General features: G+C 37.7%; 1 protein-coding gene across 6 annotated transcripts in view; it reads left to right on the forward strand.

Moving 5' to 3' along the window:
- FANCD2 (FA complementation group D2) overlaps positions 1–24,859 on the forward strand; it is a 55,621-nt gene that overhangs the window by 2,931 nt on the left and 27,831 nt on the right. For 4 of the 6 annotated variants that reach the window (XM_027584848.2, XM_027584850.2, XM_027584847.2 and 1 more), the window contains exons 3-20: positions 684–824; positions 1,422–1,489; positions 1,652–1,755; positions 2,797–2,857; positions 3,780–3,832; positions 5,983–6,061; positions 7,546–7,670; positions 9,421–9,508; positions 10,463–10,567; positions 11,190–11,290; positions 11,681–11,789; positions 12,023–12,058; positions 15,005–15,148; positions 17,087–17,221; positions 18,542–18,673; positions 19,809–19,919; positions 23,483–23,592; positions 24,443–24,503. In XM_027584848.2, coding sequence (XP_027440649.2) covers positions 684–824; positions 1,422–1,489; positions 1,652–1,755; positions 2,797–2,857; positions 3,780–3,832; positions 5,983–6,061; positions 7,546–7,670; positions 9,421–9,508; positions 10,463–10,567; positions 11,190–11,290; positions 11,681–11,789; positions 12,023–12,058; positions 15,005–15,148; positions 17,087–17,221; positions 18,542–18,673; positions 19,809–19,919; positions 23,483–23,592; positions 24,443–24,503 — 1,763 coding nt within the window. Of the gene's footprint in view, positions 1–683; positions 825–1,421; positions 1,490–1,651; positions 1,756–2,796; positions 2,858–3,779; positions 3,833–5,982; positions 6,062–7,545; positions 7,671–9,420; positions 9,509–10,462; positions 10,568–11,189; positions 11,291–11,680; positions 11,790–12,022; positions 12,059–15,004; positions 15,149–17,086; positions 17,222–18,541; positions 18,674–19,808; positions 19,920–23,482; positions 23,593–24,442; positions 24,504–24,859 lie in introns of those variants that run through there. The other 2 variants (XM_027584851.2, XR_004820210.1) reach the window with 2 other exon arrangements.

Below are 24,859 nucleotides of genomic sequence, written 5' to 3' on the forward strand. Positions count from 1 at the left end.
CGGAAAACTTTAAAAATTCAGACTCCCAGGCCCCATCCCCAAGATTCTAATTGAGTAACTATGGGATGTGATCTAAGAATGTGCTTTTATTTTATTTTATTTTTTGAAGATTTTATTTATTTATTTATTAGAGAGAGAAAGAACACAGGCGGGGGGTGGGGAGGAGCAGAGGGAGAGAGAAGCAGACTCCCCACTGAGCAGGGAGCCAGAGGGAGAAGCGGACTCTCTGCTGAGCAAGGAACCTGATGCAGGATTCTATCCCAGGACCCTGAGATCATGACCTGAGCCGAAGGCAGATGCTTAACTGACTGAGACACCCAGGAGCCCCTAAGGGTGTGCTTTTAATAAGCTTCTCAGTGATTTGAGTGCACTGGTTTGCAGACAACAGCTTGAGGCACCCTGACTGCTTTAGAATTTGGGTGGAAAACATTTCCATGGTTATTTTTGTTAGAAGTGGCACGTTTTGAATTCTTCAAATGAAAATGGAACAGGCAAAAATAATTCTATTTGTTGATTGGTTTATCTGTTTGTAAGCCTCTATTGCTGACCATTGTTAAGAGATAAAATTTTACTACAGCATCAATTCCAATACAGTTCTTCATTTTCCTCTTAGGGTTATTCTAGGGTTTACATTTTTAATCTCTACTATTTGTCACATTCTTGAAAATTTTGTCTTTTTTCAGAAGCCAGGAAGCAACCACTTTCCAAGAAGACAAAGAAATCTCATGTTCACAATGAAGTTGAAGAAAACGACAGTGTTTTTGTAAAGCTTCTTAAAACATCAGGAGTTATTCTTAAAACAGGAGAGAGTCAGAATCAACTAAGTAATATTTTAATTGAAATCTTTTCTCTGGGTTTAGTGTAGGGCTCAGAACTGAATCATGGATTTCCGAAATAGAGAGGCAGTGAAGATTAAAAATGGGAGCACCAGCAATCTTGAGACAAGGATGACAATGATACTGCTTTTTAGAGAACATTTTTATAGTCCTTGGTTCTAATTAATGCATGTTAAGTAAAGTAATTCTATTTTTTATTTTTTTAAAGTAATTAGATTTTTTTTTTTTTAGAAAAAGATGTCATATCCCAGTAGTACTTTGTGTTTTCTTGTGGAAAAATAAATACTCAAGAGAATAATTAGATCTGTATTAGAGTAATTTCAGAAGAAAATTTATAAAGCCATTTAAAACCCTGCTTTTAGGTCATAGATTACTCCATTATTCCATATCTTTTTTAGAATAGTTAGTAGTATCCTCTGTCAAAGCTAAATCTGTTTGACCATGGATTTAGAAAATTTGGCTCTGAAACTAGGTTAAAAATATCCTTTTTGGTTTCATAAGACAGGAAACTTACATCTTTGGGAAAGTAAAACTATGGTTGGGAGATATTAAAGACTCTGGTGACCAACTATTTTTTCATCTTAGCTGTGGATCAAGTTGTTTTCCAAAAGAAGCTCTTTCAGACTCTGAGGAAACATCCTTCTTATCCCAAAGTATGTGTTTCTTCCTGGTACTTTTGCTTTTGCCAGCACTACTCTGGAATTGGGAATATAAAGATACTGGCATAAAGTTGAACGGACTAGAATGATTCTTAGCTAACCTATAGCAAATCTTAAACTAAAAATCTTACTCTTTGTTTTTTCATTGTCATTAAGATAATAGAAGAATTTGTTAGTGGCCTGGAGTCTTACATTGAGGACCAAGACAGTTTCAGGAACTGCCTTTTGTCATGTGAACGTCTGCAGGATGAGGAAGCCAGGTGTGGAGTGGAGGCTTGGAGTCTTGCTGACATTTAATCTGTTATAGTAATTGGATTGGGAGGTGGAGATGGGCGGGGGGAAGCAATTTTTTTGAATTTCACTTTTTATTTATAACATTTTCCTCAATTTTAACCTAACCTTTAAATTATTAATTTATGGTTATGAGACTAAGAACCAGAATGTTTTCTAGAGTGTGTCTCATCTACGTTGATAGAATTTTACCTCTCTACTTCTCCCTGTTTAAGAATCATCTCGAGGGACCTGGGTGACTCAGTCGCTTGAGCATCTGACTCCTGTTTTTGACTCAGGTCATGATCTCAGAGTTGTGAGACTGAGCTATGTGTCAGGTTCTGTACTCAGTTCAGTGTCTGCTTCAGATTCTCTCTCCTTCCCGCTCTTCTTCTCCCCCTGCTCGTGCTTGCTCTCTCTGTCCCCCCCGAAATAAATAAAAAAAAAAAGCCAGGGTGCCTGGGTGGCACAGTCAGTTAAGTGTCTGCCTTTGGCTCAGGTCATGATCCCAGGATTCTGGGATCGAGCCCTGCATTAGGCTCCCTGATCAGTGGGGAGCCTGATTCTCCCTCTTCCACTCCCCCTGCTTATGTGCGTGCTCACGCTGTCTCTCTCTATCAAATAAATAAAATCTTAAAAAAGAGCCATCTTTTCATGTTCTGTATTTCTGATATAACAAGATAGTTTCTCTTTAAATATTTTATATTTGGGACGCCTGGGTGGCTGTCAGTTAAGAGTCTGTCTTCTGCTCAGGTCATGTTCCTAGGGTCCTGAGATCGAGTCCTGCATCAAGCTCCTTGCTTAGTGCAGAGCCTGCTTCTCCTTCTGTTTGCTGCTCCCCCTGCTTGTGGGCTCATGCATTTGCTCTCTCTCTCTGACCAAAAAAATAAAATTTCTTAAAAAAAATTTCTTAAAAAATCTTTAAAAAAATTAAAAAATTGTATATTTAACCAATTTAATGAAGAAAAATGATAAAAACATTAAAACAAGAAAAAATAGAAAACAAATCTTTTTCTTTCTTTTTTTTTCAGCATAGGCACATCTTACTCTAAGAGCCTCATTAAATTGCTTCTGGGAATTGACATATTACAGGTGAGACTGTGCCACTTTTTTTGTGAACATTTGATGGACATGATTTGTGGTGTATGCCCAAGTGTAAATGCCTGAGCACAGGGTCAAGTAGAGTTAACAGGGAGTTTGGGTTTGCAATAGTTTACTATAGCCCCATTGCTGACATATATCTGGTAGGGCAATATCTGTGGCTTTGGACTGAGCTGATTAGCCCAGTACATTTCTTTGAAATCTCATTTATTCCCTCAGCCTCTAATTCCTGATTTGTAAAGCTTCCTCCCATGTGCTCTGAGAACCTTATATATCTCTGCCATATTCACATCTGTGTCATCTCTCATTTCAATTTTTACTTGCTGATTAACTTGATTTTGCCATTTTCCTCCTCTCTCTTTTAATATATTGACTAGACAATGCTTTAACATGTTTTAAATGTTTCAAATTATAAAAAAGAAAGGAAAGTCTTTTCTTACCCTGTCCTCCATTTTTTTCTCTTTTATTCTCTCCCACTGTTAATCTTCCCACACTCCTATCCCTTCCTTTTCTTTGGAAATCTTCAGTATAATTTAGTTAGCTTACATTTAAGAGCCCTCTTATTCCTCTGGAGAGAAGTCTTTTCTTGCAAACTATTTGATAATCTTAAGTCTGCATTTCATGGGTTAACAGTTGTCATGTTTAATAATATTTTTGATGATTTGATTATTTTAATGCTGCCTTCATAATCATTTGGTAATTTTTTAGGAGACACATCATTGTCAAGTTTCTGTCCCAACAGCTTATGTTCAAAATATAGGCAACATTCAAGTGGCCATTCCTAAAATAAGAGGATTTCAATTATAGCAGGGTTTTTCTCCAAGAGCTCTTGTTGGAGCAAATTGTGGTTAATTATATATTTCTGTTCTGTATTTAAAGACCATCTCCTGACTCCTTATGTCTTCTTTTTTAGCCTGCCATTATCAAAACCTTATTTGAAAAGTTGCCGGAATTTCTTTTTGAAAAGTAAGTGGAATTATTCTGGAATGCTTAAATTACCTTTGTGTGCTTAAGTTTCTCTCTGAAAAGATTACTCTAAAACATCATTGGTTTCTCTGGAAATCATATTGATTATGACACCAGATTCTTAAGTGACTGCTAAAATTTTACTGGGGTCTTTTTTCGAAATATCATCTATTTATATGACTGCATGTTCCTAGAAGGATACACAATAAACTGTTAATAGTGGTTGTCTCCAAGGAGGGAAGCCAGCTGCTTGGAATCAGATGTTCTATGAATACTGTTCTTTACCTTTTCAATTTTATAGTGTATGTGTACTAGTTTTTTTTTAATTTGCTTTAAAAAATAACTAAGTCGGAAAAAAATGAACAACCTAATAGAAAAGTAGAAAAAGGTCACGAACAGACAATTCACAAAGAAATAACGAGCGTCAAACATTTTTTCTAAATGCTCAGTTTCATTAATAATCAAAGATACAAATTTAAAACAATACATACATTTTTTTCCACTCTCAAAGGATCTCCCTTATTGAGTGTAATCAACGGGCATGCTTATACATTGCTGATAAACATAATCAATTGGTTCAAGTCATTCTGAAGGGCAGTAGGTTATGTGTATCAAAACCTTAGATTTTGTATACTGTTTAATGCTCAATCACGTCCTCTTCTAATTTATCTTAAGGTAATAACCGAATGAAAACAGTAATGAATAAGATTACTGTTTAACAGAAAATTGTAACAACTGAAATGTTCAACTCTAGGGGATTGGTTAAGTAAATGAGGTACATCCCTGTAATAGAGTATTATGTGGACATTAAAAATTATACAGAGGACTATTTAATGCCTTGCATTAATTTGAAAAAAAAAAAGGTCAGATTACAAATCAGTACTTACAGTTTAGCCCAGTATTTTATTAAAAAAAAAAAATACAGGGTCCCTTGGGTGGCTCAGTCAGTTAAGCATCGGACTCTTGGTTTTGACTTGGGTCACGATCTCAGAGTCATGAGATCAAGCCCTGCATTGGGCTTCATGCTCAGCTTGGAGTCGGCTTGGTATTTTCTCTCTCATTCTTCCTCTGGTCTTCCCTCCTATTCCCCCCTCCTTGCTGTGCATGTGTCCTCTCTCTTAAATAAATAAAATGTTTTAAAAAATACATATACTATACTATAGATACATATACATATTAATAACAGACTTCTCTGGATGACAGGATTATAGGTCATTTTTACTTTCTCATTTTTAATGTGTTTTTTCTAGGTTTTGTATAGAGTAATAATACACTTAAAGATAGATCTTTACAAATTTCTGCTTTGCCTGAATGGCTCACATAGATGCTTTATGTCTTTTTCAGCAGTTAAATTTGACTGTACTAAACAAAAACTGAGAATACTGTCAAGAAAAAAACTGGAAGTAGTCCCAAACTTTAGACATAGAAGGTTGGGAGGAAGGCAGATGCTGTCATTTGGGGGGAAATAATAATAAGTAAGCCAGCATTTCTTTTTTTTTAAAAAAAAAGATTTATTTATTTATTACAGAGAGCACACTTGCACACATGCGAGGCTGCACATAAGTGGGGGGAGGGGCAGAGAGAGAATCTTCAAGCAGACTCCCCCTGAGCTTGGAGCCCCTTGCGGGGCTTGATCTCACAACTCATGAGATCATGACAGGAGCCAAAACCAAGAGTCGGATGCTCAAACAACTGAGCCACCCAGGTGCCCCTAGCCTTTCTTCATCTATAAATGGTTTTCAATACTTTCACAAACATAGTCTAATTTGACCTGTTTCCAAAGTAGTACATGCTTACTTTTTTCAATACGTACCACTTTTCTACCTTTTAAAATTTTTCTTGTTCAGTTCAAGTTTATTGCCTTTATTTTTTTGTTTATATTGTTATTAAGAAATACTCTCCAGATCTTCCTTAACCTTTGTAAACCCTCCCCAGATGCAGCCACTGTTAAGAGTTTAGTGTGTCTTCTTCCATCTTAACATATATTTGTCATGCTTTTCTTGTATCATCTGTGTGTCTAACACAGCTTGTAATATGTAAATATTCAGTAAGTGTTAATTGAATGTCTGAAATGGTTTGTGCACTCTTAATGTTTGCTGTTGTGTAAATCAGAAAAGCTAAGTTTCTGTCTTCTTATCCTAACATTTCAGTGTGAACAGTGATGGACTTAACATGCCTAGACTCATCATCAGTCAGCTGAAATGGCTAGACAGAATTGTGGATGGCAAGGTAGGCTTTAGGACTTGTTCTGTCTCTTGGATTTAGAGTCTGTTTTCCACACTTAACCAAACTTTTGGAATTTGCAGTGTTTTTTTTTTCCCCTTTTCTAAACTGAAAATTCATATTTTTCTATTTATTAGCTTTTTTCATCTTTCATAATTTGAGAATCATGGATATTTCACCCTTTAAATTTCTCCAGGAAAAAAAAAAAGTTTTTCTAATTATGATGACTAGATATCTATTAAATAAATATTTGGAAAGAAATTAGGTAGCTTTCAAAGTACACAGATGACTGTGTTTTATTTCTCAAAAGCAATGAGATCCCAGACCAACCTACCTTGCTGCAAATGTTTAATCTGATTACAAATGAGGAAAGTTTTAGGAAGTTTTTGCAATTGTGTTATTTGTTACTAAGCACCTTGGCAAAATTGAATCTGTTTTGAGCCTAGTGTGTAAGGCCTATTTCTTTTCAGAGTTCTTTAAATCATTCTATTAATTTTTGTTAGGCATCCCAAGGCTAAATCTTTATTTAGAAGAACATGAGTTTTGGAATTTCATGTGGACTAGAATTTTATATTATTGTGTGTTGTATTATATTGTACTTATTGTGTATCTTTGGGCAATGAATATCCTTACATTTTATTTTTTTTATTTTTAAATTATTTATTTATTTATATATTTTAAAGATTTTATTTATTTGACAGAGAGAGACGCAGTGAGGGAGGGAACACAAGCAGGGGGAGTGGGAGAGGGAGAAGCAGGCTTCCCACTGAGCAGGGAGCCCGATGCGGGCTCTATCCCAGGACCCTGGGATCATGACCTGAGCCGAAGGCAGACGCTTAACGACTGAGCCACCCAGGTGCCCCTATCCTTATATTTTAAAAATGGGAATTGTTGGGGCACCTAGCTGACTCAGCTAGTGGAGCATGTGACTCTTGATCTCTGGGTTATAAGTTTAAGCCCCACGTTGGGTGTAGAGTCCACTTTAAAAAAAAAAAAGTAAAAAGAAAAAAAGTTAAAAAAAGGTAATTGTCGCACAGACTCCACAGAGCTGTGAAGATTAAATGAAATAAAGTAGGGATGCCTGGGTGGCTCAGTCGGTTAAGCATCTGCCTTCTGCTCAGGTCATGATCCCAGCGTCCTAGGATATAGCCCCATATCAGGCTCCCGGCTCAGTGGGGAGTCTGCTTCTCAATCCACCTGCTCGAGCCCCCTCTCTCTCCCCCTCCCTCTCAAATAAATAAATAAAATCTTAAGTAAAGTATATAACAGACCCAGTAGATAATATACCATCCATGGTACTTGTTTTCTGTGTACCATCCCATGTGTGAAAATTTCTGGGTCATTTACCTCTGAATTTAGGCTTTGAGTTTGAATGTATGTATAGGTGCCGTATTGTACATAAAATAATTCCAGCTCTACATTTCATGAGGAGGAAGTCTTTCTCTGTTCTGGGTAGTGTGCAGCAGTTCTAACAGTCTCCTTCATTGCAGGATCTCACCACCAAGCTCATGCAGCTGATCAGTATTGCTCCACTGTACCTGCAGCATGACTTTGTCACCAGCCTACCTGAGATCCTAGGGGATTCCCAGCATGCTGATGTGGGGAAAGAACTCAGGTGGGTAAGCTCCCACTGTGGGAGCCTTAACACTGCAGAATGAAAACAGTAGTAGGTCTACGGCTGTACCACCCTGAACATGCCCGATCTTGTCTGAAAACAGTAGTAGTAATGTATTCCTATTTATATAAAAGAGGTTGGTATCTACCTTCCATGAGTAGGTGTGAGATTTGACTTGTTTTTGTAATAATGAGTATATATTTGGGTAGACCCATCTACTTTTTTTTAAACCGTATAATGGTTGTGAATATGAAGACTAGGTTAGGATTAGGCATATAAATTTGGTCTGTGGAGACCTAAATATGATCCATCTGTTTTGTTAGCATTTCTTCCATTCAGGATGTCCTCAGTTGTGACTGCATATCCAGATTATTTGTGGAGCTTATCAAACATCTGCATTCTTTGGTCCCTAAATGACTCATTGTGATGTACATCACATCAGACCCACTGCTAAGAGCATTTCTTACTATCATTTATGTGAAAAATAGTAATTGGTAGGGCAGTAATTAAAGAAGGGAGAACAATACTCCTCTGTAGCAGGATTTGTTGTTTTTTTTTTTTAAGATTTATTTATTTATTTATTTGACAGAGAGAGACACAGCGAGAGAGGGAACACAAGCGGGGTTAGTGGGAGGGGGAGAAGCAGGCTTCCCACTGAGCAGGGAGCCCGATGCGGGGTTCGATCCCAGGACCCTGGGATCATGACCTGAGCTGAAGGCAGACGCTTAATGACTGAGCCACCCAGGCACCCCCAGGATTTGTTTTAATGCAATTTCCTGCTTACCCTCAAAATAGTTTTTAAAAATTCAGTTTGCAATACTTCCTTTTCTTTAGTTGTCTGCAAAGCTACCTCCAAAAATGTCCAATGATTTCTTGCCTTTGTACTTTTGGGTAGAATGCTTCCTCTGCTTATAGCACTCTACCATCCACTTTGCCTGCTTAATTCCAGCTTGTCCTTTGGTATAGCCTTTTTTTAGAATCTGTCACTGTTCTCTATTCTGTGTTCCTGGAATGTCTTGCATGTACATCTGTCATACTTGTCATATGTCACTGTAATTGTTGTAGGTTTTCTTTTTCCTTTTCTCAGGACGGATATGTGCCCAACTCAAGAGTGGTTACCTCTGGGTAGTGGAGATGGTGAGGAAGGGGCTTCTCGTTTCTACTCTGTTGTTTGAATTTTCCATAATGAACATGTATTTTTTTTAAGATTTTATTTATTTGAGAGAGAGAGCAAGCATGAGTGGGGATAGGGGCAGAGGAAGAGGGAGAAACAGGCTCCTTGCTGAGCAGGGAGCCTGATGCGGGGTTCGATCCCAGGACCCTGAGATCATGACCTGAGCCAAAGTCAGACGCTTAACCAACTGAACCACCCAGGCTCCCCAAGCATGAATTTTTTTTAAATCAAAGCAATTTTTAGGGGTGCCTGGGTGGCTCAGTCAGTGAAGCGTCCTCCTTTGGTTCAGGTCATGATCCCAGAGTCCTGGGATCGAGCCCTGCGTTGGGCTCCCTGCTCAGTGGAGAGTCTGCTTCCCCCTCTCCCTCCACCCCTCCCCCTGCTTGTGCTCTCTCTCTGTCTCAAGTAAATAGATAAAATCTTAAAAAAAAATTTTTTTTAACGAAATATACTATTAATAAGTTCAGTGGGAACTGAGTATGTCCTCTTCCCGTATCCTGAGTGATTTTTCCGCGTAATTATCTGCCCAGCTCTGTTAAAAGTTATACAGCTTTTCTCTTTTCCCACCCTTCACAGTGACCTGTTAATGGAGAATACTCCACTCACTGTCCCTATCCTGGATGTCCTTTCCAGCCTCCGACTTGACCCGAGGCTCCTGTCTCAGGTAGGAAGGACTCTGCTCTCCAGAAACAGCCAACTTTCTTACCTCCCAGAACGAATGTCAGTCAGTCATTGCTTTGAAGCAATTGCATATGAAAGTTTGATTTTGAAATGATACAGGGGCGCCTGGGTGGCTCAGTTGGTTAAGGGTCTGCCTTTGGCTTAGGTCATGATCCCAGGGTCCTGGTGTAAAGCTGCATGTTGGACTCCCTGCTCAGCTTCTCCCTCTCCCTCTGCCCCTCCCCTCCGCTTGTGCTCTCTCTCTCTCTCTTTCAAATAAATAAATAAATAAAATGTTTAAAAAATTTTTTGAAATGATATTGAATGACATTTCATCTCTTTTTCTCTTTGATGAACTTCATATGCCATAGTATGATGGATTTGCTGCTCTGTTTCAAAGCAGTAAGTTTTAGTGGAAATCTCTATCTTGCATAATATTTACACACTGCTCCTCATAGGAATAATAATTTTATGTGTCTTCCTTCAGCCAGTGGAAAATTCAGGCTCAAATTATTATTTTTTTTAAAAGATTTTATTTATTTATTTGACAGAGACAGTGAGAGCAGGAACACAAGCAGGGGGAGTGGGAGAGGGAGAAGCAGGCTTCCTGCTGAGCAGGGAGCCCGATGTGGGACTCGATCCCAGGACCCTGGGATCATGACCTGAGCCGAAGGCAGATGCTTAACAACTGAGCCACCCAGGCGCCCCAGGCTCAAGTTATAAGATAATAACACTTTTATAGTTACTACCTGTCTATTTTTGAAGAAACTGTGGCATTAACAATTGAAAGCTTGTAATTTGGAATAAAATTGAAAATAAAAGGAGGTGTTTTTCTTCCTAAATTACAAGTGAGAAAACTGAGTGAGAGAAGTAAGTTTTCTAATTTAACCTAACAGGTCAGTACTAGGTTGAGGTATTAACATAAAAATATTTAAGGTTTTGTGCTTTTTATGTTTAGGTCCGCCAGTTGGCGATGGGTAAGCTGTTATCTGTGAAATTGGATGATTTACCTGTGATAATCAAGTTCATTCTTCATTCCGTAACAGCCGCAGATGCACTTGAGGTACCTTATTATTTCCCAACAAACACCAATGGCATGCTAGATCCTTGGGAGTACAGAGTATAACGGTGGTGCCCTTCTGAAAGTCAGTAATGGAAAAGAGATGTACCTAAATGAAGATACATCAATATACATTATTTAAACTAATAGCTTCTAATTCTTCTTCTCTGTTCCCAAACCAATTGATAATGCTAATTAATCCAGATAGTATTCAGGGGATAGAATGGAACTAGCTAGATTTATTGTTGCATATAAGCCCTACACAGTTATATTTGCTATTTTAGTGTAATACCTCAAGGAATTCTGAAATTTTGAAGGGCATAACATACTATCCTTGCATTAACTATTTTCATCAACTCTCCTTTTCAAAATGCCTTGTCTAGGGGCACCCCGTAGCTCAGTCAGTAGAGCATGCGACTCTTGATCTTGGAGTTTTGAGTTTGAGTCCCATGTTGGGTATAGAGATTACTTAAAAATAAAATCTTAAAAAAAAAAAAAAGCCTTGTCTAATATTTAGTGATTCTTCTTACTCAGTCTTTCAGGGGATTGTTATGGTTCTACCGAAAGAGCGAACTGTGCCAATCCACTATGAATGAGCAGAACACATAATATTTATTTTCCACAGGTAATTTCTGAGCTGCGGGAGAAGTTGGATCTGCAGCATTGTATCTTACCATCGCGGTTTCAGGCTTCCCAAAGCAAGTTGAAAAATAAAGGACGACAAAGGTATAATGTCATCGACAGTTACCACCCTTTTTCTCACATGGGCAAGGCAAGTTTTCTCACATTTATTCTGAAGCCAGGACAGTAGATCTTAATACTTGTAACTACAAATAATAGTAATAATATTGTTTGCATGTACCACTATACAGTGCTTCAAATCATATGTATGTGGTACATGTAACGTGTGTGTACATGTAAACGTTGGCAGCTGGGGTGAATTCTCCCGGCTATTCAGATCAATCCTAGATAGACTACAGTACAAGTTTATTAGCCATTTTACACATGAAGTTGTGCCTTGGAACAGGCACTTGGCTAGTAAATAGGAATCCAGATTTTATAAGTTCCTCTCTGGTAAATGGAAGAATGATTTTTTTCCCCCTCTGCTACTTGTAGTTCTTCAGGAAATCAAGAAAACAGCGGTCAGGACTGTGTTATTCTCCTCTTTGATGTAATAAAGTCAGCTGTTAGATATGAGAAAATCATTTCAGAAGCCTGGATTAAGGTGAGTGAGATCTTTATGACTTTGAACATTAAGGAGGAAGTAGGTGGCAATCAGTGATGGATAAGTAAGTAAAGGTAGGTGGAAAGAAAAGTGTTAAAAGTCAGTCAAGTAGAAATGATAGATGATGGTTCCCAGATGGACAGATTGCTTCTCAGGAGAATAGGGCATGCTGAATAAGGTGAAATGTGTTCTACTTATGTGTTGTAATATTTTTGTGACCCTTTTTTTTCTAGGCAATTGAAAGCACTGCCTCAGTGTCTGAACACAAGGTAACATTCTCATACTATGAATTTTAAGTACCACAGACTTAAAATTAATTATATGGCTAGTTTTCCTTCTTTTCTCTTGCTCTCTCCACAGTCATCCCTTCTGTGCCTTCTGTAGCTGCTCTAATAAACGTTAGCTGTCTGGGGAAGATAATCTGAGGGGATGACTTGCTAGATAGTCTTTCCTACACTCATTTTGGCAATAAAATAAACCTAAGCTATCCATAAGGGGAAATATTAACATTCCAAACAAGCACAGTGAGTTGCAGTCCCAAGAAGCCAAGTCTCCATAGATGAAGTGAAGACAGGAGTCACTTGGGGCATGAGTCGGGTCCCTGTATCCATCTGATTACCCTTCCTTCCGCGAAATGGAATTGTCGAGATAATGGCATTCCATGTTTTACTTACCTTTACCCATGTCAGCCTGACCAGAGTGAATCAAATAGTCCATCCATTCACTGTCAAGGCCGTAGTACTCAATCTGTCTTAATTATGGAAATTTTTTCTTCTGTTGAGAAGCCAGATGATTGCGTTTTCTTTAGTTGGAATCTGTTTTGTTTTGTGGGATCCTGTTAGAGTATCCAGTTGTTGGGTGGCTCAGTTTTTTGTGGGGGCGGGATCAAAATATCCTAACACAACTTCTTTTTTCATTTTTGCATAACCCTTGGCCACCTGTATACCTATTTTACCTGTTTTTGCAGATTTCTAATTATTATATAATTTTGCTTTCTGATTTTTTTTCTCTTGACATTGTATCGTAAACATTTTATATGCTTCTGCAATGTCTTTATGTCTTTTTTTTTTTTTAATAGTCTCCACACCCAGCTTGGAGCACAATGGGGGACTTGAACTCACATTCCCGAGATCATGACCTGAGCCAAAATCAGGAGTCAGACACTTAACTGACTGAGCTATCCAAGTGCCCCATTATTTATTTTATAATGGGTAGTTTGTACCTTTTGACCCCCCTCACCCATTTTTTTTCTTAAAGATTTTATTTTTAAATAATCTCTACACCCAATGTGGGTCTCAAAGTTACAACCAAGATGAAGAGTTGCATGCTCTACTAAGACCCCTGCCTCTGGCAACTACCAATCTGTTCTGTCAATGAATTCAGTTTTTTGTGTGCTTTGTTGTTTATTTTTTAGATTCCATATAGAAGTGAGATCATAAGGTATTTGTCTTTCTGTCCGACTTATTTCACTTAGTATAATGCCCTCAAGATGTCCATATTGTTACAAATGGCAAGGTTTCATTCTTTTTATGGCTGAATAATATTCCAGTGTGTCTGTGTGTGTGTGTGTTTGTGTGTGTCTGTGTACTTACCACATTTTCTTTTTACTTAGGTTGCTTCCATGTCTTCACTATTGTAAATAATGTGTAGGGATCATAGGAATGCAGATATTTTGTCAAATTAATTTTTAGTTTTTTTGAGTAAATACCCAGAAGAATTTCTGGATCATATGATATTTCTACTTTTAATTTTTTGAGGAACCTCCATACTGTTTTCCCTAGTAGCTGCACCAATTCACATTCCACCAACAATGCACAAGGGTTCCCTTTCTCTACATCCTCACCAACACTTGTTGTTTCTTGTCTTTTTTAACAATAGCCATTCTGACAGGTATGAGGTCATATCTCATTGTGATTTGCATTTCTAATGATTAGTGATGTTGAACATCTTTTCATGTGTCTGTTGGCCATTAGTATGTCTTCAAGAAAATGTCTATTCAGATCCTTGGCCCAGGGATACCTGGGTAGCTCAGTTGGTTAAGTGTCCGACTCTTGATTTCATCCTAGATCATGATCTCAGGGTCTCGTAATCGAGCCCCATGTCAGGCTCTCTCTCCCTCTGCCCTCCACCCATTCGCGCTTGCTCTCTCTAAAATAAAAAAATGTAAAAAAGATCCTTGGTGGGGCACCCGGGTGGCTCAGTCGGTAAAGCGTCTACCTTCAGCTCAGGTCATGATCCCAAGGTGCTGGGATTAAGTCCTGTGTCAGGCTACCTGCTCTGCGGGGAGCCTGCTTCTCCCTCTGCCTGCCGCTCCCCCTGCTTGTGCGCTAGTGCTCTCTCTCTCTCTCTGTCAAATAAATAAATAAAAATCTAAAAAAAAAAATTATTGATCCCGTCTTTTAAATTAGATTGTTTAGTGTTTTGCTCTTGAGTCGTATGAGTTCTGAGTAGTTTTTTTTGTCCTGCTTGACTTTTTTTAACTTTTTTTTTTTAACATAGTTAATACAAGCTAATTGTGAGGGAAAACCCCACAAGAATCTGAAAATGTTAAAGTTTCTTTTCACTCTCTTTTCCGTTCTGCATGGATAATTCTTCTTCCAGATTTTTTCTTATTCATATACAAGCTGTATGTGTATGTGAGTGCAGACATTCTTACACTTACACATAGTTATGTTTGTATATTGTTTTTACAAAAATAAAATCTTACTGTTATTGTCTTGCAGGTTGCTCTTTTTAAATTTCACAATGTCATGAATGTCAAAAAATGTAGTCTAGCTTATTCTTTTTAATGGCTGTATAATCTGAAAATGACTATCAGATTTTAATTTTTTCATATTGACAGACATTTGCAGTCTCTCCAACTTTTCAGAAAGTAGTTTTCCTAATAATGAAATATATACTAAGGTTGGCAAGTGATTTTTCTTTAATAAATGTGAAGATATTCAAAGTTATTTCTGTAATAATATCACTTCAGCTTATATTCCAGAGTTTCCATAAAAGATAACAGTCGTTAATAGTTGTAGCACTTTATTTCTCTGAAAAACATTGGTGGGTTTTGTGGGAAAAAAAAAAAGTACTCTCATGGGAGTATGTTGAGCAAATAAGTATCACCCCTTCTGTGTTTTCATGGGAAAAAGTTGTGAGTTGCTATTTCATGGAAATAAATGTACTGATTTATTAAACTATTTCTTTGTTGTCATATTTATTGACAATAGACTTTTGACGTGGCAATGCTTCTCATCATCTATAGCACCAACACTCAGACAAAAAAGCACATTGAGAGGGTGCTAAGAAATAAGATTCGATCAGGCTGCTTTCAAGAACAGCTGCTGCAGAGTACATTCTATATTCATTACTTGGTAAGTGTCAGAATCAGAAACATTGGTCTGAAAGTTATAGAGAAGTCATTTTTAACCTTTCCTACTCAGTGTGGAAATCTTGACAATATCACCTTGCTGGATGTTGATTTTTGACAGCTCACTATATTTCAAGATATAATAGGATTATTACTTACCTTGATCGAGCCATTATGATGTTAATAAAACCAACCTAAGATCAGTGTCTTATCTTTTTCGAAAAAAGGTGACAAAATTGGTTTATGTTGAACTGATTAAACTCATGCCCCAAATTATTTTTTACAGGAAATATTTTAGTTCAGGTCTTCTAATTACATACTTATGTAACTTGATTTTTAACTTAAAATGGAAAACTTTGCAGCTCCTGTATATAAATTTCTTCATGTGAGTTTCAGCCCATTATTCAAGTGCATTGAGACTTTCAAATCTTAACTTTGCATTACTCATTTTAATTATCTAGCTCTTTGTGATATGCAGCTTTGACAAACTTGCCTTCTATATCCTGTTCTAAGCAGTTTTTAAAAACCCTGAGCATAACAGGACCAGAGGAATTCTAATAGACATAATTATGCATCTTTTGAACCATCCGTATTTGGCCATTCAGTGCTGTGACTCTTGGGTGATTATTTCTGTTGAAAAATAAACCGTTTGATTAGAATTTTATAAGTTAGGAATGGTATTTCCCGGTGAATTTTCAGGATATTAACAGCGTATACCTTCTTAGAAAACCGGATAACCAGTAGTTTGGGGCTTGACTTAGGTACTAATGAGAATATATAGTTTGGTCTTAAGATTTTATATTTAGAAATGGATTTAATGTTTCTATTATTTTATCTTACAGTCCTTTCTGTGCTTATTTCTGGGAATGATGTGTGTTTTGGGCTATAATTTACAGAAGGCAGAAACCATATATAATTTTTTAAAAGATTTATTTGTTTATTTTAGGGGGGCAGAGGAAGAGGGAGAGAGAAACCCAAGCAGACTCTGTGCTAAGTGTGGAGCCCAATGCAAGGCTCAGTCTCACGACCCTGAGATCACCACCAGAGCCAAAACCAAGAGTCAGACACCTAACCGACTGTGCCACCCGGGCACCCCGTATATAATTTTTTACTGCATTTTCCTCAGCAAAGCATTATACCCATATCAGGGCTTAATTTAAGATTTTTTTAAATTGTGATGGTATCAGTAAAGAAGCTGGACTTAAACTGGTTATTTACTTTGGGTCCATTAATGTCCATCTTCGCCTTGTTGCTAAGACATGATCAGTTCTCTTTTTGATCTTAGGAGAAATCAATTTAATTAGTACTGAGCCTTATAGATTGATTTCAAATCATAACCAAGGCAGAGCAGACCCAGATTGAATGAGGAAATTGGGATTTAGAAGATCTGGATTCTAGGGGCGCCTGGGTGGCTCAGTCGGTTAAGTGTCTGCCTTTGGCTTGGGTCGTAATCCTGAAGTTCCAGGATCGAGCCCCGCATCGGGCTCCCTGCTCAGTGGGGAGTCTGCTTCTCCCTCTCCCTCTACTCCTCCCCCGCTTTGCGCGCGCGCTCTCTCTCTCTCTCTCTCTCTCTCTCTCTCTCTCACTCTCTCACTCTCTCACTCTCCCCCCCCCCAAAAAAATCTGGATTCTAGTCCCAAATTGGGCAAATAGGAATAATGCTATTAGGCTTATAATTTAACTTCTTTCAGCTTCCAGGTCACTTCTTATCCTTACACCTAATCCCATTGATCCTGAGCGAAAACTCAGAATGATGAAAGATAATTTTGAGTAAAACAAAGATTAAGTAAAAAAAAAAAAAAAAAGAAGAAGATAAGTTACCTTAAGTTAAAATGAGAGTTGGTGAGGGAACTCTGACATCCTATAAGGGTTAGCAAGTCCTGGTTCTGTAATAACTAAATTCCTCCCACAGCTTCTTTTTTTTCTCTCTTCCCCCCTCAAGGTCCTTAAGGATATTTGTCCATCCATTCTGTCGTTGGCACAGAGTTTGTTGCACTCCCTAGACCAGAGTATCATTTTGTTTGGCAGTCTCCTATACAAATATGCATTTAAGTTTTTTGACACTTACTGTCAGCAGGTATGTTGAAATATTTATTTTGGAGAGAAGGGAACAGGAAGAAATGCAATTCCAAGTGACTTGCATGTGATATGATGTTTATTTCTTGTTGGTTGGAAGGCATTGAAGGAAAAAGAACTCTGAACTGGGAGTTGGGAAACCTTAGTTCTAGTCCTAGTCTTAATAAAATGAGGGAGACTGGACTGGAGGATCTAACTCTGCATTTTGAGCTCTAAAATTCTCTGATTTTAAAATGAAGGTCCACATCCAGTCTATTTTAAATAAACCATGGCTAAAAGGGCTGGGGTTATCGGGCCATTTTTGTAGTATACAGAAAGCAGTTTTAAAATTTAGCTGCAAATGATCAACTGGCAGTTAGTTGATCCTCGAGTTGTTCTCTAGAAAAAATTGTGGAGAAAAACAAATGAAGGAGAATTGCCTGAGGGCATAACCCTATTCCCATGAACATGAGACACAAAATTTAATAGCACATATCCAGAGAGGGAAGGCTGTACTTGTGGAAAGTGATTCTGAAATCAAAGAACAGAGGGTCTTATTTTGTATTTTTTTGTACATGCTATACTTACTAGTAACAATGTCAAAACATTTGAATGGAACTTGTAAAAATAAAGACAAAATTTTAAAGCAGAGCAGTAGATTCAGCTGGCATGAGCTAGCTGCTGCAGTTGAGAAAGCCATATGATTCAGTATGGAGCAGCAGTATAAAGGAAAGGGAGAATGGCATACAAGGTATTTTTTGGAAACATCTTAATGTTTTAGAGATATTATCATGGCTCATGTTTGCTTGAAACATACAAGTCTAACCTGTAAAAAACCTTTAAAACCTTTAGCTTCTTGAGTTCCATCTTTTTTTTTTTTTTAAGATTTTATTTTTAAGTAATCTCTACACCCAACATGGGGCTCGAACCCACAGTTGAGAGATCAAGAGTCACATGCTCCACCTGAGCTAGCCAGGTGCCCTGAGTTCTATCTTTTTAGTACATTTTAACAGATTAAGTACACCATAGCTTAAAGGGTAGTATTTAACCCAACTGAAAAAAGGAGACTATGCCAGGGAGCAAGATCAGGAGGGCTTAGATAATGCTCACTGATAAATTTTAGGAATTAGTCAAGAGTGGATGGTTGTTTAGTTAGGTTGGCATAATCCTCAACCTCCTAAAACCAGCACCAGTGTAAAGTAGAGAATAGAATTAGACAATGGGATAGGGTAGGTTGGGATTTTAACCAAGTTGAGATTGGAATGGTCTCAAGAATTAATCCTTTTAAGATGGCCATGTCATATTTTTATTCACACTGTCCTATTGACTCTTTACCGTATAGGAAGTGGTTGGTGCCCTAGTGACCCATATCTGCAGTGGGAATGAAGCTGAAGTTGATACTGCATTGGATGTCCTCCTAGAGTTGGTAGTTCTAAACCTATCTGCTATGAAGCTGAATGTCGTCTTTGTGAAGGTATCTGTCCCTCCAGTGACATATATTGAGTCATTTTTCTTTCTTGCATGTATCTGAGAGATATCTGGCATCTGTTAATTAGCAGCAATTTAATTTGTATTCTAGATATTGAGCACTATAATTGGTAGGAGGGGGTGGGAAGGAGGTGAGGTAATGGGCAAATAATAGAAAAAAATAACTCATTTATGTATGTATTAATGCATTCAGCAAATACTTCTTTGTACTTATGTGCACACTCTATTCTGGGTGCCCTGTATATAAAACTTAGTTCTTGCCTTTGGTGATAGTAAAGCACATAAACAAGTCACTGTAAATACAACATGAGAAATCTCTAGAAAGATAAAGTGCTATAGATGCACCAGAGCAAGAATAATTAATTTGGTCTAGGAAACTGGGTACTTCTTCAAAGAGTAGATTTGAGTGATTCTTGAAGTTTGGGCATGATTCGGTAAGAGAAAACAAAGGAAGTGCATCCAGGCAGAGGACAGTTTAAACAGAAGCAAATTGGCATCCAGGTCCATGGTACGACAAGTAGACTAGCATGGTTGGCAAATGGGACATATGGTGAGAAGTGGTGAGAGGTGAGGCTCAGAAGACATAGGATAGTGTTAGATTATGAAGGGTCTCAAATACCATGCTGAAGAGTTTCAACTTTATTTTGTAGACCATAGAGTGCTATTACAGACTTTTCATAGGGAGTTGACATAATCACATCTGGGCTTTGAAAGGTAACTAACTGTAGGTCATGTTATCCCCATATTAGGGGTGAGAAAGCTGAGGTTTTGCCCAACGTTAAAAAGTAAGTATTTCCCTTGTGACTGCTTCCACATCTGTAAAGAATGAATAAGTAATTCATGGAGTGGAAGCCGAGAAGGGATGTTATGATAAGGAATATGGTCAGAGATATAACTTTTGGCAGAGTACAGTTTTCACTAAGAAGGAAAGGGTGGAGAAGAAGAATAGGGAGAAGTAGGAGGTATGTTAGGATGACTAACCCTTTGGGCTCTGAGCACAGCTTGAGAGAACTTGAGCTTTTATGACTATCTGGATGCCTCTTACAAGGATTTTAATTTTTTTATTTGATGGAAAAATGTATTAGTGGCTAACCTTATTGTTGGCATTTTTTTTTCCATAGGGCATTTTAGATTATCTGGATAATATGTCCCCTCAGCAGATACGAAAACTCTTCTATATTCTCAGCACGCTGGCATTTGGCAAACAGCATGAAGCCAGCAGTCACATCCAGGTAACAGGCAGTATGTTGAGAAACCTTTAAAACTTTAAACTTCTTTAATTGAAATTCACTGAACAAAATCACTTTAGCCTGTGTACGAATAAAATCAAGTACACAGCCATGGTCTGAGTACTTACTCGTTCGTTTCTTACCACAAACATTAAGTGTCTGTTGTGTACCAAGCATTGAGATGGTAAGTATATTAGACCTTATACCCTCAAGTAGCTTAGTTTATTAGGATAGAAATGGGTCTGTAATCAGCTGACTATGGAACTGAGTAAGAAAAGCTGTTCAGGTTCTATACTGAGTGCTGTGGGTACACAGAGTATTACCTTGTTTCCTAGGGAACATCTATATCTAATGTGCACTTCATCTGGGCTTGCTTTCATTGGTGGACACCATTCACTGAGAAAGTCAGGCAAAGAGACTAAAACGAGAGATTACATTGCAATCAAAACTTGTAGCTCTTTTGTATCTTTAGTGCCACCCCGTGGCAGTAATCCATACTGGACTGTGATTTTGAACAACCAACACGTTTTGTTAGTTAAAAAAAAAAAATGGCTAGGTAATATACATACGTAGCATAAAATTCAAAAGGCATAAGAAGTGGTGAAAAATAAGTCTCCCCCTTCTCAGTCCTCCAGGCATCTGGTTCTCTAAAGGCAGTCACTTTCTGAGTTTGTCCTGAGACATTTATAGCTTTCGGAGATGTGTTGAGCATTTACAAATTTGTTTATACTTTTCTGCTTTATACCTTATAGCTTTCTGAGATGTTCTGAGCATTTACAAATTTGTATTTACCTATATTCCACTCCTTACCCTTTTTTTTTTTTAAAGATTTTATTTATTTATTTGACAGAGAGAGACACAGTGAGAAAGGGAACACAAGCACGGGGGAGAGGGAGAGGGAGAAGTAGGCTTCCTGCCGAGCAGGGAGCCCGATGTGGGGCTTGATCCCAGGACCCTGGGATCTTGCCCTGAGCCGAAGGCAGACACTTAACGACTGAACGACCTAGGGCCCCTCACTCCTTACCCTTTTGTTCTGCATCTTACTTCTTTCATTTAGCAGTATATTTTGGAGATGACTTCACATCAGTAATATAGAGCTACATCATTATTTTTTAATGATTGTAAAATATGCGTAACAAATTTTACTACTTTAACCATTTTTAAGTGGCATTAAGGTCACTAAGAATGTTGTGCAACTCTCACCACTGTCTATATCCAGAACTTTCGTCATCCCAAACAGAAACTCTACCTATTCGGCAGTAACTCCCCATTTTCCTTCCTCCAGCCCTGGTTACCTCTAATCTATTTCCTGTCTCTGAATTTGCCTGTTCTGGGTACCTCATTTAAATAGTCGTATGAGGGTCCCTGGGTGGCTCAGTTAAGTGTCCAGCTCTTGATTTCAGCTCGGGTGATGATCTCAGGGTTGTGAGATTGAGCCCCGTTTGGGGCTCCATGCTGGGCGTGGAACCTGCTTAAGATTCTCTCTCCCCCCCTAAAAAAAAAAAATAATAAAATTTAAATTTTAAAAATAGACATGCGATATTTATCCTTTTGTGTTTGGTTTATGTCATTTAGCATTATCTGTTCAGGGTTCATCCATGGTGTAAGATATCAAACTTCATTCCTTTTTATGGCTAACTAGCACTCCATTTTATGTATACACCACATTTAGTTTGTACATTGGTTTATTGATGGACACTGGCCTTTTTACACTTTTTGGCTATTGTGAATCATGCTGCTATGAACACTGGTGTGCAAGTATCTGTTTGAGTCCCTATTTTCAATTCTTTGGGGTCTGTATCTAGGAGTGGAATTGCTGAATCCTATGTTTTTGATTCTGTGTTTAACATTTTGAGGAACCACCAAACCATTTTTTGCAGTGGCTGCACCATTTTATGTGCCCATGAACACATTGAGGGCTTCATGGTTTTACATCCTCACCAACATTTATTTTCCATTTCTTAACTGTAACCATCCTTCTGGGTGCTATCTCACTGTGGTTTGCATTTGCATTTCCCTAAAGATTAATAATGCTGAACATGTTAACTATTTGCCTATTAGTTATTTGTATATCTTATTTGGGAAATTGTCTATTCAAGTCCTTTGTTCATTTTTTAAATCAGTTGTTTTTTGTTGTTGATGTATAGGGATCCTTTATACTTCCTGGGTATTGTCCCTTACCAGATACATGATTGGCAAATATTTTCTCCCATTCTGTGCATTGTCTTTTCACTCTTGATAGTGTCCTTTGATGGAGTTTTTATGACGCCCCAATTTATCTGTTTTTTTTTTTCTTTTGTTGCCTGTGCTTTTGGTGTTATACTTAGGAAAAACCATTCCCCAATTCGAAGTCATGAAGATTTTTTCCTTAGTTTTCTTCCAAGGGTCTCACTGTTTTAGCTCTTAAATTTATGTTGTTGATTCACTTTGAGTTAATTTTTGTATATGGTTAAAGGTAAGGGCTCAATTTCATTTCGTGTATGTGTAGGTATCCAGTTTTTTCAGCACCTTTTGTGTGTGGTGTTTTTCAGCACCTTTTATTGAAAAGACTACTTTCCCCTTTGAATGGTCTTAGCACCTTTGCAGAAAGTCAGTTGACCATGTATGTGAGTGTTTATTTCTGGACTCTTATCTATTGGTGTATATGTGCTTCCTATGCAGGTGGCACACTTTTTAATTACTGTAGCTTTTATAGTAATTTTGAAATTGAAAGATTGTAATAATTTCAAAATTGAAATTTGAAAGAACATTTTTTTTTTCCAAGATTGTTTTGGCTATTTGGGGTCCCTTGAAATTCAATATGAATTTTAGCATGAGTTTTTCTCTATCTGTAAAATATTCTGTTGTGATTTTAGTAAGGATTACAAAGAATGTGCCTGTCACTTTGAGTATTATCATTATCTTAACAATATTAAGTCTTTGAATTCATGAACATGGGATATCTTTCCATTTATTTAGGTCTTCTTTAATATCTTTCAGCATTGTTTTATAGTTTTAATGTGCAACACATCTTTTGCCTCCTAAGTTAATTTACCTAAGTCTTTCTATTTCATTATTTTAGTCAAGCAGCCAACAACATTACAATAATTCACATATCCTTATCAAGCAAGTATCACAACAATAACAATAATAGCTATTATTTTTGAACATCTGTCTTATGGTTGACACTGTTCTTTTTTTTTTTTAAGATTTTATTTGAGAGAGAGAATGAGATAGAGAGAGCATGAGAGGGGGGAGGGTCAGAGGGAGAAGCAGACTCCCTGCCGAGCAGGGAGCCCAATGCGGGACTCGATCCCAGGACTCCAGGATCATGACCTGAGCTGAAGGCAGTCACTTATCCAACTGAGCCATCCAGGCGCCCCTGGTTGACACTGTTATAGGACATTTTTTAATTTGTCTCTCATCCTTAAAAAACCTTCCCCATTTTATAGATGAAAAAATTGAGACTCAGAAATGAAATGACTTGCCAAAAGCCACAGTTAGTAAATGATAGCTTCAATATCTGCAGGTTCTTTTGCTGTACTATTCCAGCATCTTCAACTTTCGCTGTCATGTCTTTCTTGCAGGATGACATGCACCTGGTGATACGAAAGCAGCTTTCTAGCACCATATTCAAATACAAACTCATTGGTATTATTGGTGCTGTCACCATGGCTGGCATCATGGCGGAAGACAGGTATGCATGGAAATTCTGACTTCAGTGGCTCAAGGTCAGTTAATCAAGTTGCCACCTTACAAATAAAGTGTTACATTGTGTAGACTTCATTATAACATGATCGTACACATTAAGCCCATAATAAGTAAGCAAATGTTTGTTGCGACTTTTCCATTTTCCCTTCTTATCTTGATTGTATATACCACGTATAATTTTTACAGAATGTGATCTTAATCATTACAGTCTGATGGTTAAAAACTAAGGATTGCTAATAAATAAAGTAATAGAAATGTTTCCACAAAAGGGGAACCGTGAACATCCTGGGATGCATTTTTCCGCATTTGCGCCTCTCCCAGGCGCTAGACATTACAGATTTCTCCATCGCTGTGGTATTGTCTGGGACATCATGTTTGATGAAAATAAGGCACCTGGTGATAGGAGCATCAGAGTTGGGTCTTGATAAGATGTTGCCATTGCAAAATGACATTGGAGTTGAGTTTATGCTCCTTAGAGATAATTTGTTAGGAATTCCAGGGACCTCTGGAGACATTCTTAGAATCGGCATTAATAATTCATGGAGGTTACACAGTGTACTGGTTAAGAGTTCATTCTTTGGAGGTATACCACTTGAGAGCATTAAATGCTTAGAACAATGCGCAGTGCTTGCTCTTACGATTATTACTAATTCAGTGTGCCCTTTTAAAAAATGTAAGATAGCCATTGTTTGCTCTAATCCACATTTTGTAAATAGTCCTCTCTGCATTTGTGCACTTTTATCTCCACCCACATCCCAGGGATGGCAGGTTTCATACACTTATTGCTAGTTCTTACAAAATTTTATAAAAGTGAAACTAAAATTCCTTATTTTTAGAAGTAGATCTTCAAATTTGACCCAAGGGAGAACAGACATGAGCACTGAACAGTACACACAGGTGAGTTCTTGTAATGTCATTGGATATGTTTATGAATAACTGAGGAATTGCTTCTGGTTACTGTCAGTTTACCAGAAAGAATGCTTTTTTTTCAAAATATGTTTTCCTGGCTGGCATGAGTTACATTTACTTCTGTATTTGTCTGACCTCCTTAATTAAATTGTGAGTTCCTAGAGAGCAAGAAAAGTGAGCTATGTTTGTAGAATAGGAGATTGACTGGAGCATAGGGAAGAGTAAGCCTATAATTGGAGAGTTGGAGATAAAGCTAGTCCAGAGGTAGAAAAGGGAGGGCCTTGAATGTGAATCAAGACATTTCAATTTAATTTTTTACTGAGCGATAGTCTTTAAGGGTTTCT

The sequence above is a fragment of the Zalophus californianus genome, chromosome 1 (genome assembly GCF_009762305.2).
Source record: "Zalophus californianus isolate mZalCal1 chromosome 1, mZalCal1.pri.v2, whole genome shotgun sequence".
NCBI lineage: Eukaryota > Metazoa > Chordata > Mammalia > Carnivora > Otariidae > Zalophus > Zalophus californianus.